At 49.1% G+C, this 17,696-nt stretch overlaps 5 protein-coding genes across 5 annotated transcripts; 4 read left to right on the top strand and 1 right to left on the bottom strand.

Annotated features, from left to right (window-relative positions):
* Positions 1 to 2,718: 2,718 nt before the first annotated feature.
* Positions 2,719 to 6,302, top strand: ACHE_21350A (uncharacterized protein; the record flags this gene model as incomplete). Its single annotated transcript, XM_043275424.1, has 5 exons — positions 2,719 to 2,998; positions 3,052 to 3,190; positions 3,244 to 3,292; positions 3,342 to 3,729; positions 3,784 to 6,302. 5 exons carry the CDS (start codon positions 2,719 to 2,721, stop codon positions 6,300 to 6,302), a joined length of 3,375 nt encoding a protein of 1,124 aa, XP_043134414.1.
* Positions 6,303 to 6,852: 550 nt separating this feature from the next.
* ACHE_21349A (ERF4 family protein) lies at positions 6,853 to 8,529 on the top strand (the record flags this gene model as incomplete). The annotated part of the gene is made up of 2 exons (XM_043275423.1): positions 6,853 to 6,886; positions 6,953 to 8,529. The coding sequence occupies 2 exons, from the start codon at positions 6,853 to 6,855 to the stop codon at positions 8,527 to 8,529; spliced, it is 1,611 nt and encodes a 536-aa protein (XP_043134413.1).
* A 1,997-nt stretch (positions 8,530 to 10,526) lies between these two features.
* ACHE_21348A (AP-2 complex subunit mu) lies at positions 10,527 to 11,914 on the top strand (the record flags this gene model as incomplete). Its single annotated transcript, XM_043275421.1, has 2 exons — positions 10,527 to 10,863; positions 10,929 to 11,914. The coding sequence occupies 2 exons, from the start codon at positions 10,527 to 10,529 to the stop codon at positions 11,912 to 11,914; spliced, it is 1,323 nt and encodes a 440-aa protein (XP_043134412.1).
* A 2,702-nt stretch (positions 11,915 to 14,616) lies between these two features.
* Positions 14,617 to 15,240, top strand: RIM1 (single-stranded DNA-binding protein; the record flags this gene model as incomplete). The annotated part of the gene is made up of 3 exons (XM_043275420.1): positions 14,617 to 14,900; positions 14,972 to 15,060; positions 15,146 to 15,240. 3 exons carry the CDS (start codon positions 14,617 to 14,619, stop codon positions 15,238 to 15,240), a joined length of 468 nt encoding a protein of 155 aa, XP_043134411.1.
* A 357-nt stretch (positions 15,241 to 15,597) lies between these two features.
* Positions 15,598 to 17,231, bottom strand: STE3 (pheromone receptor; the record flags this gene model as incomplete). The annotated part of the gene is made up of 4 exons (XM_043275419.1): positions 15,598 to 15,952; positions 16,005 to 16,494; positions 16,546 to 17,122; positions 17,205 to 17,231. The coding sequence occupies 4 exons, from the start codon at positions 17,229 to 17,231 to the stop codon at positions 15,598 to 15,600; spliced, it is 1,449 nt and encodes a 482-aa protein (XP_043134410.1).
* Positions 17,232 to 17,696: the final 465 nt, after the last annotated feature.

Raw genomic sequence — 17,696 nt, 5'->3', positions numbered from 1 at the left:
AGCTATTGCAGCTGCTGGGTCGAGCCGCCAGTTCCTCTGTGGCCTGTATGTTCGTTGACCTTGTTGGGATCGCTGTCCAAGTTCTTTGCTGAGCCATCTCTGCCTTTGTGCTATAATGGCTTCTGTTCGGGCTCTACAGGTGAAGGCCAGGGATATCTCTCTTGGGCCTCTTCCTGGTGGCTTACTGGCTGCCTGTTCCTCCGCGATGTATCTGCAGTTCATGACAAGAGCAACACCAGACAAACTGTAGAGGACATTCATGATATATTGCAATCGTACTACAAAGCAGCACTCAAGCGCTTCGTGGACAATGTCTGCATGCAAGCCGCTGACTATTATCTCGTCAACGGACCAGAGACGCCAACGAAGCTTCTCTGTTCTCTTTATGTCAATAACCTATCTGCGGCGGACTTAGAGGACATCGCAGGTGAAGAAAGTCATGTTCAACGTTTGCGGGCGTAGTTGAGCAAAGCTTCCTGTCCGTGGTCGGCTGAGTTTCGAGGGCACCCAGGCATTTCGCGATATTCTCTTTTACAGCCCGAGGCCAATCCCTGGGCATCCACGGTATTTCTTTAAATGGACAAAGAGTTGGGCGCAATAGGCAAAGTGAGTCCATTTGGAGGTATCAGCAACGTTCGAAGCTCTGGGGATCGTGATTCAGTCATTTGCCGCTTTTCACTCACTGCTTCTGCTGTGGGTGAAAAAGTAGTGGCATGAGTAGTCAACTAAGAGTCATACTTGAGGATATTCAGGTCAATGGTTGATTTAATACCAACAGCAAAATACCTTTATCTGACCTGTCCTGCGGTGCCAGAAAGCCCATTAAATCAATCCAACGCTCAAGTCATTGCATGCATATATCCAATATCAACCCTTGTAAACCTTGTCGTGCAAGTCCCTTTGTGAGGACTCGAGCGCGTTGAAGTGCATGTGCTAGTGTGTGAGAGGTCACCCCAGCCGCTCTTTCTCCATCAGTCTCCAACCTGCACCGTTGCTTCAACGTTGTGACACCGCTCGTTCTATTAATCAGGTTAGATTGTTCTTGCTTTATTTGGCTTGGCTTATATATACAAATCATGTCAATTCATGGCAACACACAATGAGAGAATGCGACACGAGTCCACGAACCACGGGCAGCTGGACAGTAAACGTCTCATGCCAACGGCAGGCGACCTGTCACATCAGACTTCAGATAGCGCCAATAGTCCAGAAAGATGAAGCTTCGGGATGTTCACTTCCAGAATACCAGATCCAAACTTTAAGCCAGCCCGACCGCTTCATCTTATGGATGGGAACACCGTGTACGGAATATTACTGTGCTCCCATCGTACATTACAAGTACAGGAGAGCATCCCTTTATTACGCATCATATTCGCACCGGCCCATCTGTTGAGGACGAGAACACGTACGCAAAGGCCAAGTCACGGGCACTCTGTCAAAGGCGTTGTTGACACTTGATGAGCCGCTAGCATGTGGAGGTTAGCGAGGGATAGACCGGCAGGTTCAGAAAGGCCAAAACCACGGGCTTCTGCGGCAAATCAGGAACCCGATTTCTCCTGATCGTTGCGACTAACGACGATAACTAGTGGTGTTCGGGTGTTCGTCAGATCCCGCCAGATGTTCCTGAACTTTACCCGTCGCGTTTCGGGAAATCATTTTCTCAGGGGTTGACGGAGCTACCAAAAAAAAAATCTTCAACACATCATTTGCAGCTGCCAGTCTTTATTGACAACAAACTTTGGCTAACCCGGAACTGGCAATGGTTTTCAATCTATCGACGGGCCCTAATGCATAGTACATCCGGCGCCGCCGGACCGCACCTATGAGTCTCGCGAGAGTTATCGGCGCACATCTCCGGACAACATTTCTTTGTTTCGCCTTATTTTCTCTTCACTATGCCCAGTTCTCATGCGGTATGAGGTAAGAATATTGAGGAAATATGACATACTCCGGAGAGAGTACGGACACGGCAACGATATATTTGCTTTTGATGCTGAAGCATGCAGGCTGATAAGCTCCGCTGATACATGTATCAAACAGCAATTCCAAATATGCCACCGACTATTAGTGCAATGCTTTCAATACGCGAAACCAACTCATTGGGAAGCGTGGGGCCACGCCAAATCCTGATCTGCCCTATGACCCAATCAGTGGTGGGCTCCATTTCTGACATTATTCCATTCAACCTTTCGTGCAGGGCCCAACGAGAGATTTCCAATTTATGCCGCTGCAGCCTTTGAACTATGGCGTGTCGGGTGGATCGCTTCATTTCGCACTCGTCCCATCTGGGATGTATCTTGCATCCTGGATCAGGGTCACAACTTTATGGCCGCGTTCAAGCCAATGATGGGCGAGTTAGACTCTAATGATTTCTGATAACCCAGATCCAATAAATTTCTTTATCTAGCAGGGAGAGTTCTCATTTTCTGTTCCTTTTCTTCAATCGGTCCTTTTTGAGCCCTGCTGCTTGTCACGTTTCCTCTGTCAATCCTTTGGGTACTACCATCCCCGGCAAATATCCTGTCTTGTGTCCTTTGGACGTGCTCCACTCCTTTTGAAAGCTGTTACTGTTTATTTCAATTGGACGTACATGACAACGATGCCAAAACAACAATAGAAAGAGAAGGGGTCTCCATTGTTGCCCGCAGCGATCTCCCATCCGAATCCTGGGAATTGTGCGACATACTCTTCACATTCTAACCTCTTCGGATTAGCAATATGCGGCTTTTTCACTTACTATCCTGGATTATTCTCCTGGTACCGAGCTTGGTTACACTAGCAGCGCAGGTACCTCATGATGCATGCGGAGTTGAAACGGTTGCCATCCTGGAGGCGAGGGATGAGCCTACAAATACCACCACGACAGCTATCGCATCGGATAGTGAGATGACGGCAACGGCTACCACTACGGGGGATTCTTTTACGCCTGCGACAAGTACAACCGACACGGCTGCGTCAACGACAATTGCGTCTTTGAATGCATCGAATACATCGGGTGGTAGGTTGGCATTCTCTTAGATATTGTGGCTGTTGTATGCTGATTTCCTCTAGGTCGCAAAAAGCAGACGGGGTCACCCAAGCCAGGAGAACTTCCTATCAAGCCCTCGATTACGCCTGCGTTGGGCGTCGGTGGTTTTATTCTGATAGCAATGGGCGCAATCCTGGCGTTGATTGGTATTCGGAATCTATGGTACTGTCCATTTCCCTCTCTAAACAGCGTGAACCATACTAACTAGAAATCAGGGTCCAAGTATTCCTATCCGCTTCTCTCCTGACCAGCTTAGGCGTAACTGTGAGTCCCCCTTTACCTACCATCAAATCTGCCAACCTAATCCTCACAGGTCTTAATCCTCTACGTGATGAACCCCCCCGTCAGCAACGCAATCCAAGGAGCCTACCTCGTCGCCGTGTTCTTCTCCGGAATCACCTTCGGAGCCCTCGCGATCGTCTTCAAAGAGTTAACGGAAGGACTCGGATGCCTCCTGGGCGGCTTTTGTGCTAGCATGTGGCTTCTTTGCTTGAAGCCGGGTGGTCTTTTGACGGAAGTCAGTCCCAAGAGTGGGCTCATCGCGGCGATATCAGTGGGGTTCTATACGTTGTCGTTTAGTCAATATACACGACCTCATGGGTTGATCATTTCCACTGCGCTTTCGGGCGGTACTGCGGTTTCTCTTGGGATTGATTGTTTCAGTCGTGCGGGATTGAAGGAGTTTTGGTTGTACATCTGGGGTAAGTTCACTGGCCGGCTCAGACGATAGAGAGAAAAGAAACTGACAGCAACAGAACTAAACGACAACATCTTTCCCCTAAACACGAATACCTACCCCATAACTCGCAACATCCGCGTCGAACTCGCCGTAACCATCATCGTCGCACTCCTAGGCATCGTCTCCCAACTCCGTCTCTGGAAAATGATCCGCCAACGCCGCCGGAACGAAGCCAAACTGCGCGAGGAACAGAGACGGAAAAAAGATGAAGCTGATACAGAAGTCGGAAGACAATTGGAGGAGACTACCGCGCGTGAACGGGCTGAATGGGAAGCGAAATATGGAAACGGTGCTAGATCGAAGCCAGAATCGAGTAGTACCCAAAAAGTCGAAAACGAAAAAGACGGACAAGATATTGATTTGAAAAAGGGCGAAACAGTCGACGCGAAGAGCCTCGTTGCGTCTTCTCAGCAATCGTATCGCTGCTCCGAGTGCAAAGAACGAGAAGCCAACGATGACCTCGACTCGGAAATCGCACTAAAATTAGCAAATTATAACGACTCAATCACAAAAGACGAGACCCATGAATCCACCTCAAGCCAAGACTCCAGTACGGAAACAGAACCACCAGCCGCAGTCTTCGACGGTGCCGCCGCAACCCGCATAAAAGACGACAACCAGTCCGAAGTCAGCGCGGTTATCGGCTCAGAAGCGGGAACTTCCTCGAAACGGTTCTCGGGAATTGCTACGCTGCAACGGAATTCTGTGAGGAGTAGTATGATGCTTGCTTCGCAGCCGCGGGAGGCGCGTGTTCGGGAGGGGGATGATGCGGCTTCGAATACGTCTGAGGAGGGTGTTGATGGGGATAGTATTTTGGATTCTCGTCGATCTAGTGTTTATGAAGCGGATGGCGAGGTGAAGCGCGACTCCCGGGGACTAGGGATCGATGGGGATAAGCCGGTCGCTGAGGAGTCGAAGACTTATGAGGATGGTTCTGCACCCAAGGGAGTTAACACCGAACAAGGATTCCATGAGGAGGGTCATTCCACAGAACCAGATCAGAAGAAGCCTGATCAGACGCAAGGTTCGCAGAACGGAGACATTACGAATGAGCAATCGCGGGATCATGTTGAACAAGAAACTGCGTTGCAAAAGCCAGATACCTCCGAGCACAGCGAAAAGGATGCTCCCGTTGGTGAACAGAAGCAGCAGTACCGACCTGCTACATCTGCTTCAAACTACAGCCACGAGGGCCCGCCTCCGTCTACGCATGAAACAGATGAGAAGCCCCAGGTGCAAGATGACAACAAGGGGCGCAACCCGGCAGCTCCATATCAAGCCACGGTGAAATCGGCAGAAACACTTGAGAAATCTAGTGTGAGGGCTTCAACGAAGGGATCAAAGTCTGATGCAGAGCAGCAAGACGCGAAGCCTTCTGCAGGATACAAGTCGGTAACAGGATCGACAAAGAGCAAGCGCTCTGATGATCGGAAACCATCCTCACTAAAGGATAAGGCAAAAGCCCGAAAGAATGAAAAGGCCACTCTGAACGAGAAAACGGTGAAACATCTTCCCGAAGGAACGTCCAGAATTGTCCAATCGTACCGCACAAACGAGTGGGCAAAACATCTCGACGATGCAGAAATGCCTGAGCCGCTACCGATCCAGCCAATCGAAGAGGAGCAACCGGTGATTTCTGTGAAAGATGAAGAACCGCCTGCCCCGATAAACGTCAAGGAACTGCTGCAAACACCGCTAAGCGCACAGCCACCACCTGCCGTCGAACGCCGCGTCTCCTTCAAGGAACTACGAACCTCAAACGAGGCTCCTCGAACATCACACGAATCACTGCAGCGAAAAACAGACAGGCCTGTATCTAGGTCAAATTCAATGGTCAACCAACCACTGGCTGCCATTGTATCACCTGTATCGAATTCCGTTCCTCGCCCGCAGCCTCAGCCGGCTCAGCTAGCACCACCCAAACAACCAAAGTGGAAGGGACCTCCTCCGCTTCTGGCAGTACGAGAGGATCTAATGCGAAGCAGGTTGTCATCAACTTCGCTGTCAATTGATCCCTGGTTACGCAGTAGTCCTCGACAATCAACTTTTGGGCCATTGTCGCCCACATCTCCTACCTCGCCCACGTCGCCTACCATAGTTCTGCCTACTCCGGAAGAAGCTGACGATGTACCCTTATCGCAACGGCGCACAATGCTACAGCAAAAGCAACAACAGCCGATACCACCAAGACCACGAGCCCTCTCCCCGCAGGCTCCGCCACAGCGGACTCGGTCCGGAATGTCAGATAACAACGCGCAGGCGATCATGGCCGCATGGCGCCATTCAGTGCGTGAAGATCTGCGAGAGAAGCGAGACCCACTGGGCATGAACTCGAACCCGACGAGTCCAACGAGTCCAACAAGTCCGGTCGACCACCGGTCGTCGTATTTTGGATCACCATCGCCGCGCAATCACTCAGCAGTGAACCTCCATATTGAGAATGCGATTGCGGAGGGGATGCAGCGGGGTGATATGAATGATTTACACCGGGAAGCCATGAGGCGCATGCAGGCGTCTGCGAATCGAAAGGCGTAGCTTGCTTTTTCTGATTTGTTTTTATGCGGATTTGCTTTTTGATGTACTGTATTGAGATTTGAGATTCCCCTTTGAGTTCTGTTTTTGCATTGGTTTGATTGCTGGAACGATACGACGATAATTATAAATTTTGGAGATTTGGTACAGTATAATACAAAATATTGAGAATGAGGACAATTCTGGTTTCAAAGCTCAAATGAACAACCCTACCCTGGTAACCTGGCAAGGGTGTATTATTTATTATGCGAGCCTGGCATCACCGTAGGGAGCATCAGGGCAGGTCTCCCACAATAATTGTCGGATGTATTCTCCAGACAGCAAGGTGTGGACTGTGTCAGATCTGTATCGGCAAAACTCGATATAGATCCGATTCTTGTATGGTTCTGGTTGAGTTTCGGATGAGCGCAAGCAACGGTTGGATCCTTACTTGGGGTATTATTATAGTGGGAGATATATATCGGGTTTATAATCATTGACTCTGTTCTTTCTCTTCTCTCTCTTTTCTTCCTTTTTTTCTTCCCATTTTTGCTTTTCTTCGAGTATTCATCGTATGTTTGCTTGTTGTCTTACACCTATTGACGGTTGTATGCACTATATTTAATTATAGTTCCACCCAACACTGCTAACTCGACTTTTGTCTCTCAATTCAGCCAATCTTCTCTTTCACTTTGTTGCTATCTTTCTTGTCTTTTCTCTCTCTCTATTCTACTCTACAGTGAATATACAATTGAATGTTGGCCAGCCCCCTTTCTGCCTCTCTCCCGCCAATCACCGCCGGCTCCACTGTTCGCCCGATCTTCGGCCTCCTTTCGACCATCGCTTTTTCAACTTCTTCCCTTTCTCCTCTTTCACCATTACGCCCTCCACCGCCCATTCGTTTTCTCCCGCACCAAAAACGGCCTCTTCGATTGTTCTGCGTTCCCAGGTTCTTTCATCGCCCGAGGTTCCGAGGTCGTTTGCTCCCCCTGTTGCCCAAGCCCCGCCTGGCCACCACCACCACCGCAGTCGCGACGAGGGCCTGACGGGGGCGAATCATTACAAGACAACGTCGTACCCTCGTCATCAGGGACAAAAGAACCAGCAACAGCATAAGCGCGCGCGATCAATCCCGCTATCAAACAGCAAACATCCCGGTGTTACCAACAATCCGCGTTGCATATTACGACCGCCGGCCGCTCGTCTCGCAAACCCAGTCAACCACGTTCCTCGTATCACCCCCGTCGCCGTTCCCCATCCGTGGCAGCTGTCCGACGAGAACCTTCCCCTCGACGCGAACCACAACGCTTATCCCCTGCTATCTATCCCCGAGCAGCGCCGCAGCCGGTTGACTCCGTCGAGTTTGGTGGTTGAGCGCAGTCAGGGTGAGACGGAGAGTTGGCGCACGAGTATCGCAGTGCCTCAAGGGCAGAGGCGCAGTGGCACTTTGCTTGACGTTGACTACGAGCACGATCACGACGAGAATAACTACAACATAGGCACGGGAGAAATGGCAGCGACTGCAGATAATTTACGGCCACCGGAGCAGGCCCATTTGGCCCAGGATTCAACAGCGACAGCACCGCCAGCGACGCCAAGGACTCGCGATCTACATTTGCCTCGACATGTCCCGTCACAGGTATCGCTGCGGTCCCAGTCGCAGATTGCTTCGATCCCGTCGAATCCGGGACAACAACCACAGGCAGATGTAGCGGAGGAATTGGCCTGGGGGCCGGCACATCCTTGCTTTCCGCATATCAACCCGCACGTTCCTATCGAGTCATCGGAATACACAACGACACGAATTATCCGCATTCGACGCGACTGGATGGTGAAGGGCGATCTGGCACCGACATTCTCCAACCTCTACCCTGAAATCCTCGATCCACTCTTACCAGAACACGAATTTCGCAAGATCATCGCGATCGTCAACGATGAACTCATCAAAGCGTTCGACCCGTACCGGCTGCGAAACTGGATCGACGGGGCTCTGGGCCTGGTAACCGGGTGGTTGTGGGAGGATATTGGCGCCCCCGCTGTAAAACGGCATCTGCAACACGTGGAGGCGTGGCTGGAGAGATGGAATCGCGAGGTCGGTGCCAAGGATGGGGTTAGGATTTGGGGTCTGCGGAGGACGGCGTATATGTCGCTGGACATCCAGATTCCGGATCCGAAGGTTGGGATTATACACAGCGAGGATCTGTCGCTTCCTGGTACGAGGCCGAGTACTGGTGCTGGGCGGGGGGTATAATTCTTATTTTCTTTTTTACCTTTCTATCCCTCTTTCGACTTTACTTTCGCTCTTCTATTTTCTTTTAATTTCGTTCTGGGACCGCCGACACCGCCGCATGATACCTGGGAATTGGGCCTAATTCTTTTATTCTGATCTCTTTATTCGTTTTTTTTTTTTTTTTTGCTTTCTTACGATATCCACGCTTGATCGCTGACCTTGACGCCAACCTTGATACCATCCATGTGTTGTGATTTTGGGGAGATAACGAAGAACCCCAGTCTTGAGTTTTTTATTTTCCTACCTTTTCTTTTTGTGAATATGTCTCTATATCTGGGCCTACTCTTTGTGTCTATATTTTCTAGATTTACTGTAATTCTCAACTAGGTACTAGTCTTAATGTGGATAAAACTGGAGGCACTTGCCTGAATGATATTGGATTGGATTGGAATGGAATACAAGTTCATGTTGGCTGTAAGATATTGAACTGTAGGACACGGAAACCAGAGACAACACAGTCTTCGTTATCGGCAAATTGGACCATTGCTTTAAATAATGCACTCCAAACTGACCGTATCCCACAAACAACTAGATGTATCCAATCAACGCAAACGAATTAATACAAGACGCAAAAAGACGACATAATACAGAATATCGGAATCCGTAGGGGTTAGAACGGGATTTTGGTCTCGATTTCCTAGGCAGTGGTACAACACAGCAGCGTTCACCAGTCAGTGAACACTCCTCTAGGTATGCACCAACCTGGCGTGCCTTAGCAGATCCATCATTCTGAAAACCCCATAGTATGAAGCTGTATTTAGGTTTTTTTAATGCACCCCAAAGAACTGTTAACAGACTATAAATTTAATTAGCATCAGCAACTTAACCTTGATAGAAGAGGGAGAGAAACGTATCCTTACAATCTTCTCTTGGCCATCAATGATGCTGCTGTATCCGATGTAGCAACTCCAACGGTGTCATTCATGTACTTCCCAAACAACCAGCTGTGTAACACAAGTCGCACAAAAAACAACACAGATTACCGGAATCCATAAGGAAACGGATAGTCTTGGTAGCTGTTTTGTGGAGAGAGGAAGTTCGGTTGCTCTTGGGGACTGATTTTCATGCTCGCTGAGCTGCAAAGCTCGCATCATCTTTCGGTCTGGATATTTACAGTACTGGAGCCTTTGTATCGAGCCACTGTATGGTGAACATGCAGAGGTCGATGGGCCGATACTTCTCTTGGGGGATCCAAGGGATCTTGCTGTCGAATCTGGTTTGACCCCATTGAACTCCTCCATATTATCTACTAGCACCGCTTTCAGTTCCGTTGTTCTTCTATCGCAATGGGAATGCTCATCAGGTCGATTTTTCGATGTTAAGCCATTCCCGTTTTATCAGCGTGCCTCGGAATGAAAACTAACTCGATTCTTCTTGCGCATGCACTCCCCCGAAGTGCACTCCACAATTAAGAGAGAGCGCTCTAGAGTCTGGGTGTTAGGTGCGATAGATTTCATCTTGGCAAGGACCAAGGCGGGTTGTACGCTGTCTGTCTCGGAAAAGGGCTCGTTGTAGTATTCCTTAGGGCGAAAAGTCTCTACTACAATGTCGCGCATAAACTGTGCATATTTCACGTTTTTTCTGTATTTCTCGTTTGATGGAGACCGTAGAGATTGTATATCATCTTGTGCACAATTGCCTGGGCAGTCAACGGGTCCGACATTGGAACGTCGGACAAGTGGATGTTTCAGCAGTCTGCAAATCTGATGTCGACTCAGGAAACCATAAACTTATGTCATAGAGTGAAGAGGAAAAAGGCAGATGGAGAGCTGTGGAAAGAAAGAGGATGTTGGGCTGTAAAATAAGGGCTGTGAGTCATGTGACCGTATACTTAGCTTGCATGCAGATCGCCCGATCCCCACGGCGTCAGGACAATCGTCAATTGACCCCCGAACGACATCCCCGAAATGCCCTGACCCCTTACCATCCTCAACTAACCACCTCAATCGACCTCCAAAATGCTCTCTGGCATCCTCATTTTCAACCAAAAAGGCGAAAACCTCATCTTTCGCGCCTTTCGCAATGACTGCCGTCCCCGTCTCGCCGACATCTTCCGGATCCAAGTTGTCTCCAACCCCCAAGTCCGCTCGCCCATTCTGACCCTAGGATCGACGACGTTTAGCCATGTGAAACACGAAAATATATACCTGGTGGCGGTGACGAAGAGCAATGCGAACGCGGCATTGGTGTTTGAGTTTATGTATCGGATGATAACTCTGGGGAAGAGTTATTTTGGGAAGTTTGATGAGGAGGCTGTTAAGAACAATTTTGTCTTGATTTATGAGTTGCTCGATGGTATTTTTTTTCGCTCCTTTTCATCTTGTCACGTACAATGGCTAACTGACGGTGTCGATTGACAGAAATCCTCGACTTCGGATACCCCCAAAACACCGAAACGGACACCCTGAAAATGTACATTACAACGGAAGGCGTCAAATCCGCCATCGCCAACAATCCCACTGATTCCTCCCGCATCACCATGCAAGCAACAGGAGCTCTCTCCTGGCGCCGTTCGGATATCAAATACCGCAAGAACGAAGCGTTCGTCGACGTGATCGAAGACGTTAACCTCCTCATGTCCGCCGCGGGCACCGTCCTCCGCGCCGACGTTAACGGCCAGATTGTCATGCGCGCTTATCTTTCAGGTACACCAGAGTGCAAGTTTGGATTGAACGACCGCCTTCTACTGGATAGTGGTACGGCTAGCTCGTCTGTGGCCGGGAACCGGGACGGAGCGATGAAGGCTACTCGTGCCGCGGCGGGATCGGTCACGCTAGAAGATTGCCAGTTCCACCAGTGCGTGAAGCTGGGCCGTTTTGACGCAGACCGCATCATCTCCTTCGTCCCACCAGACGGTGAATTCGAATTAATGCGCTACCGCGCCACCGAGAATGTCAACCTCCCCTTCAAAGTCCACCCTATCGTCCGCGAAGTCGGCACAACAAAGGTCGAATACAGCGTCGCCATCAAGGCAAACTACAGCTCGAAACTGTTCGCCACAAACGTCGTTGTCCGCATTCCCACGCCTCTCAACACAGCCTCTACCACCGAACGCACCAGCCAAGGCCGCGCAAAGTACGAACCCGAGCATAACAACATCGTCTGGAAGATTGCGCGGTTCTCGGGGCAGAGCGAGTACGTGCTCACGGCTGATGCGACGCTGACTAGCATGACGCATCAGAAGGCGTGGAGTCGGCCGCCACTGAGTCTGTCGTTTAGCTTGCTCATGTTTACGAGTTCGGGGTTGCTGGTACGGTACCTTAAGGTGTTTGAGAAGAATAACTACAGCAGCGTTAAGTGGGTGCGGTACATGACGCGTGCAGGTAGCTATGAGATTCGGTTCTAGTTGCGTCTTATATTTCCATTGGGCTGGGTGTTTTGGCGTTGTCCTTTGATTCCTGGACATACTTTATCCCATCTGTTACATATACACTTTACCACTAGTTAATAGAGAGCATGGAGTAAGACTACTCCGTACGTAATAATGGGAATTTCCTCTGCAAATGATATAAAGGTCCAATGAATTAGGAGAAATGCACTGCGCGGAAATACAACATCTAATATCTCAAACATGAACTCCAGCATTTGCAACCGGGCACGAATTGAATCATGCAGTAAAAGCCAACGGGCCTTGACACTTATGAAGCAACTCGGAATACAATATCCAAAGAAAAAAAAAAAACATGTAAGACAACGTGCGTGTCTCTGAATACAGCGGCACTTGGAGGACCTGATACAGCGCAAGGGTCCCTTTAGCAACCAAGTAGGAAGGGTATAGTTGCCCTTATCGTGCATTATGATATAATACCCCCGTATCTATCGCAAATCTGCATGCTGAACAACTGTTTAGCCTATTATTTGCAGCAATGGTATCCCATCTACTCTTATCCTGGGAGTTATTCAATTATTAAAGGGCTTTGAGCTAGACATGTGCTCATATATTTGTCTCTGGTTTGGTGATAGCGATTTCCCGAAGAGCTCCGTCTATTCCAGGTCATGGACAGTGGGTACACGAGCAGTTGACGTTGCTGTTGATACGACCAGTGCAGTGTATCTGGGGCTAAGTTTCAGTCTAAATCAATTCAAATTAACTGCTTTTGGTTGGTTGTGAGTACAGTCTTTTGAACTGCAAGAGCGAATGCTGCATTATTTGTTCTACCGATAAAAACATGTCAAATAACACACACCCGACGCTATGTTAAAAGCAGAAAAAGCCAAAGCACCACGCCAAAAGCCCTCCGGAATGTGAGATACAAATGAGACAATACAAAGAGCATTTCCCGAACGACATTAAGTGCAAACAACACACCGGGATAGGGGTCAGGGAAAATAAAGGAACACGATGCGGACGAGGAAAATTTAGAGAGAAGATGTTTCGCCCCGAGAAGCCTGTTACCGAAGCTGAAACAGAAGTTGTGTCTTTACCGAATCATATTTGCAGGATGCCGGGCCGCGGTCAATGAGCTGGTAGATGTGGTTGAAGAGCCACCTCCTTTGTGAACCAGTTTCTGGAAGACATTCGTAATGTACTACTTCAGGAAGGACCTAGTGAAGCTCCTAGGGGAATTTGTGTGTGGTTGTCTTTTTGGTGCGTGCGTTGGCACCAACCCCGCTCACGTAGACAGTAGATGTGCATCCGTCATTACTGGTGGTAGTATGTTCCTGCAATGCCATTCCTTTCAATATCCTCGTCGGCACTCCTCTTACTCCTCTCCAGCATGACACCTGATGCGACTATGTGCGCCAATAGCTCCTTATGAATGGTCTTAAGAGGCATCGGGGCTTGGCCTGTGATGGGATCAGGCGCGGGAAAATGTATAAGTTTGTTTGCCAACGGGATGATTATCTGGTTGTGATAAACGGGCCAAAGACCATTCTCAATGTAAGTTCGGATGCGGTCCATAAGAGAGAACACGCCAAGAAAACTTTCAGTGTGGCAGATTACGTGGGCTAAACGCTCAACGTGCTAGAGGTACCCTGTAATTAGTCTTTACTCGCTTGGGAATTGAAGAAAGAGAGCCTTACCAATTTGTACCATCACGACAAACTACGTAAGGATTCCAGATGTGCCCATGCACGATGACACCCATCATCGCCATATCAACTTTTCGCTCAGGATACATCTCCTGTCGTTTGAAGAACGCATAAAAAAAATCTTCAATTGTACCTCGCGTCATCGATATCTCCATTAGTTTTCTTAATTTCAACTCCAAAAAGGATGGGTGTATTCTCCGTCACTGCGCCGTTGGTCAACACGAGTGTTGACGACGCCCCGGACGAGAGGATGTCGTAGATCGGGCCAACTTGGGATTGTCGATAGACAATTAGGCAATAATTGACTTCCCTATTTACGGTCATTCCGGATGGTAGTACTGGCAGGAGATACTCATAAAACGACTGAGTCTGGCTGGTTGAGGGATTAGCAGAGGCAATGAAAAAGGAGACACGAGCGACTTACAGACTCCGGACCTTTAGAAGTTCACTACCAGAGACAGAAAGACGAAGTATGCAGTCTACTAGGTGAGACCAAGCATTTTCATCATCCGTTGGATTTGCGCAACAGTCAGCTTCGATCCACAGATCCAGAACGGTCTCTCATAGTCGATTCGAACGATAGCGCTGAGTAGCAGTTGATCCATCACCATAGGCGTAGTCTGGAGTTGTCAGGGTATCCTCCGAGTGATGTCCACTGATAATGGAACGGAGAGCAGAAGGAATTACGCCCATACCGATATCGTCGCTCGAATGTCGCCGCTTCTGATTTGACTTGGTGCGAGCTCAAGACCGACAGGTTATCAATGCATGGTTCGAGCTAGTATAAAGAATATTTTCAAGAAAGAGTATTCACAATAAGAGATTGGAGTAATTCACAACTTGGGGAGAGAGTGACGTCCGATGTGAAAGATCATCGGCAGACCGCCAAATCATGTGCCATACCAAAAGCGGCAGAATACAAACAGAAAAACTACCCTGCCTCCGAGATTGTTTTCCATCCATTCTACCTCCACATCCCATCCCCAATTTCTATCTAAAAAGAACACAATCACCATGTCCGCCATGATGAACTCCCTCCGTCCCTCCCTCCGCGCCGCCTCCACTACCGCGCGCTCCTTCAGCACCACCTCGCGCCGCGACCTCGCCCGCATGATCCTCACCGGCCGTCTGGGCAGCGAGCCCGAGTTGCAGGCCACCGCCTCTGGCCGTGAAGTTATCAGATACGTTGTTGCTAGCGAGCACGGCCGTACACAGAACCGCAAGACGGACTGGTTCCGTGTGGCTTCGTTCCCAGATTCGGAGAACCAGAAGAACTTCTTGCTCAATTTGCCGAAGGGGTATGTTTTTTCTTCTGTTACATGGGAAAGAGAGAAAGAAGAAAGGCTAACGGGTTTTGTTTTGCTTGTAGTTCGCTTGTCTACGTCGAGGCCGATACCAGCTTGCGTCAGTATGAGGATGCCGAGGGCAGGAAGAACACGCAGTTGTCCCTTGTGCAGCGTGAGTGCCCCTCCCAACACACCATGCCATCAAGGCCCCAAGAGGAAAATCAAAACAGAAAACTGACCAATTGGTCCTCTTCCAGGCAACATCGACGTCCTCCGCCGCGCCTTCATCAGGAGAGAGGAGAGCGAGGGCTCCGAGGGTTCTGAGGGTTCCGAATCTGCCGAACACCAATAAATGAATTAGGAATTAGATATACGGTGCCTTATGAAGTTAATTGTCGGTTATGTTTTAGCTCCATCTTGTCTCCCTTGTCCCTTGTCCCCTGTACTACTATTACGATGTTAGTCGGTGCCAGTACGATGTCTATGATTGTTCATGTCATATCGTTTTGCTGCCAGGATAACTTTGAATGATGGTTCACGGTTACGGAATCGCTCGATTTGGACGTTGTGAATTTGAGTTAAATCAATTGCTTTTGTCAAGCTATCTATGTACACATTGTGCACGATGAAAAAGTAAACAAAGGAACGAGTACGCAGACCCTACTCCCCCAGGGTATCTATATCGCATAGTAAACCAACTTAAAACAGCTCAATCGATCTCCTGCATAATACTTTCCTGGCTAATCTCCTGCTTCACCCGAATAAAATCCCTCCTGGTAGGACTCGGACTGAATTCACCACTCCCACGGCTCCTGCTCAATCCAGCCCAAGCATTCGTGGACACGGTATTCTGACCCGACAATGAAGGATGGGAGGGGTGTCTTTCGTGGTTGGAAGATTTGGAAGAAGCGGGGCGGTGGAAGAAGGATCGGAACCAGGGTTTTTCTTTGGGGTGGGAGTTTTGGTCCTCGTCGATGCAGATTGAGGGCATGCCTTTTTCGATGTCGTGGTAGGATTGGTGTGTCGTGGGGTTTGTGGGGGTGTTGTTGGTGTTTACGTAGGTTCTGGATGTTGTTAGATATGATGTTTTGGGAGAGGAGAAGGACGCGAGTGTACCTTGAGGTGGAGGACCATCTCTTGTTCTTGTTGAATAGTAACTTGATACTGCTACCAGTAGAACTATCCATACTAGTCCGACGGCTATACTCAGGGTCAAGACAAGCAAAGCAGCGATCAAGCCCTAAGGACCTCAAGAACGACCAATACAGCTCATTAGCATCTTTACCGCAACCAAAGAAGACAAACACAAGAAAGCATGCGGCAATAGGAACCCAGCGGTCAAAAAATGCATTTCCACTGGTGGCATGCTTGAAGATCGTATTCCACTCCGGCCCATGGACTGCGCTCCAGGAATAGGTATGCCACGGAAACGAGAGGACTGTGTTTTGCCAGACGACGTAGCATTGGATCGGAAAGATAAGGACCAGCATGACAAAGTTTAAGGAGAAGAGACGTATGAATCGGGATTTGTTGATGTTGCTGTTGGATGCGTTGAGGATGTCCCCGAATTGGCTTCGATATAGACGTAGACGGTGAAGGACCAGACCTAGACGACGTCAGCTACAAATTTCGTGCAATGAAACTTAAGAATACATACCGCAATACCAGCACGCAGGCAAACAAATTACAGGTGGCCAGATGAACGCAAGCGCAAGCGAAATGGGACTGTCGTCGAAGTTGTTGATGCAGCCCGAAATCTGATAGACCATGTACCGACTCTTCTGGTAAAAAATGTGGGTTGCCATCGAAAGAAGTGGAACCACCACGCAGAACAGTATCTCCATGCCACGATTGCGCCAGCGCTGCTTCCTATTGGGAACGAGAGTGGCACATCGAGTATCCAACACTCGGGCTAGACTGCGGAACACACATAGCAGCCCTCCGGGGACCGCAACGTAACTGGCAATCATGATCTTGACTTCAAAGTCGCAGAGACCAGTGCCATCCCACCACGAGTCGATATCATCGCTTGACCAAATGAAGGCGTTAATGATGTTGAAGAGATTGAGTAAGACGAACCAGACGAGGATGCTGGCGGACGGATAGTTTTTGTTCTTGATGTGCAGAATCAAGGGAACGATGATAGTGCAGATGCCAATAATGGATAGGAAAGGAATAGCCACCGCCTGCGGATAGACCATTTTGACGAATATCGAGAGCTGTGATGTGTGCAACTGGGTGTGGATGTCAGTGGTCGTACGAGCTTTCGATTCAATGAGGCAAGGGGATTTGATGAAAAGACAAGGAGCAATATACTGGCATCATTTCTTGAAGAAAAGACATGGAGAAGGGAGTGAAGCAGGAGTATGGCCCTGATGTCCTCCTATTGACGCCAATAAGAAACTACAACGGGATAAAACAGGGTGAGACAGAAGCAGTCACTCTGTTGGATATAGGAATAGGAAGAGTGAAAACGAGGAACGCCGTTCATATTGAATCGGACCCCGACGGGACCAGGCGAGTCTGTATACATGGTCAATGGGCGTGAAGGCGCCAACTGAATAGGGAACCTGTCCATTGGTCAACTGGGGCTTGTGATAACTGAATAAAAAATGAGTGAAGTCAAGGTAAAAGCATAAAGAAAGAGAATCAAAACGGTGTCGTTGTTGCGCTGCGCGGTTGTGGTGAGATGCCGCTTTACCGCATTGGGGTATCAATAGAACCGTCTCCCATTGACAGCCGTTATTGACCCTCGTTTTCGTCCTTCCCTTTTCCAACTTCACCACACATCCTGCTCGAGATCTCCAT

Source organism: Aspergillus chevalieri, chromosome 2 (assembly GCF_016861735.1).
Source record: "Aspergillus chevalieri M1 DNA, chromosome 2, nearly complete sequence".
NCBI classification, from domain to species: domain Eukaryota; kingdom Fungi; phylum Ascomycota; class Eurotiomycetes; order Eurotiales; family Aspergillaceae; genus Aspergillus; species Aspergillus chevalieri.
Note: the sequence above shows the minus strand (reverse complement) of the source record. Positions and strands in the feature narration are given on the sequence as shown.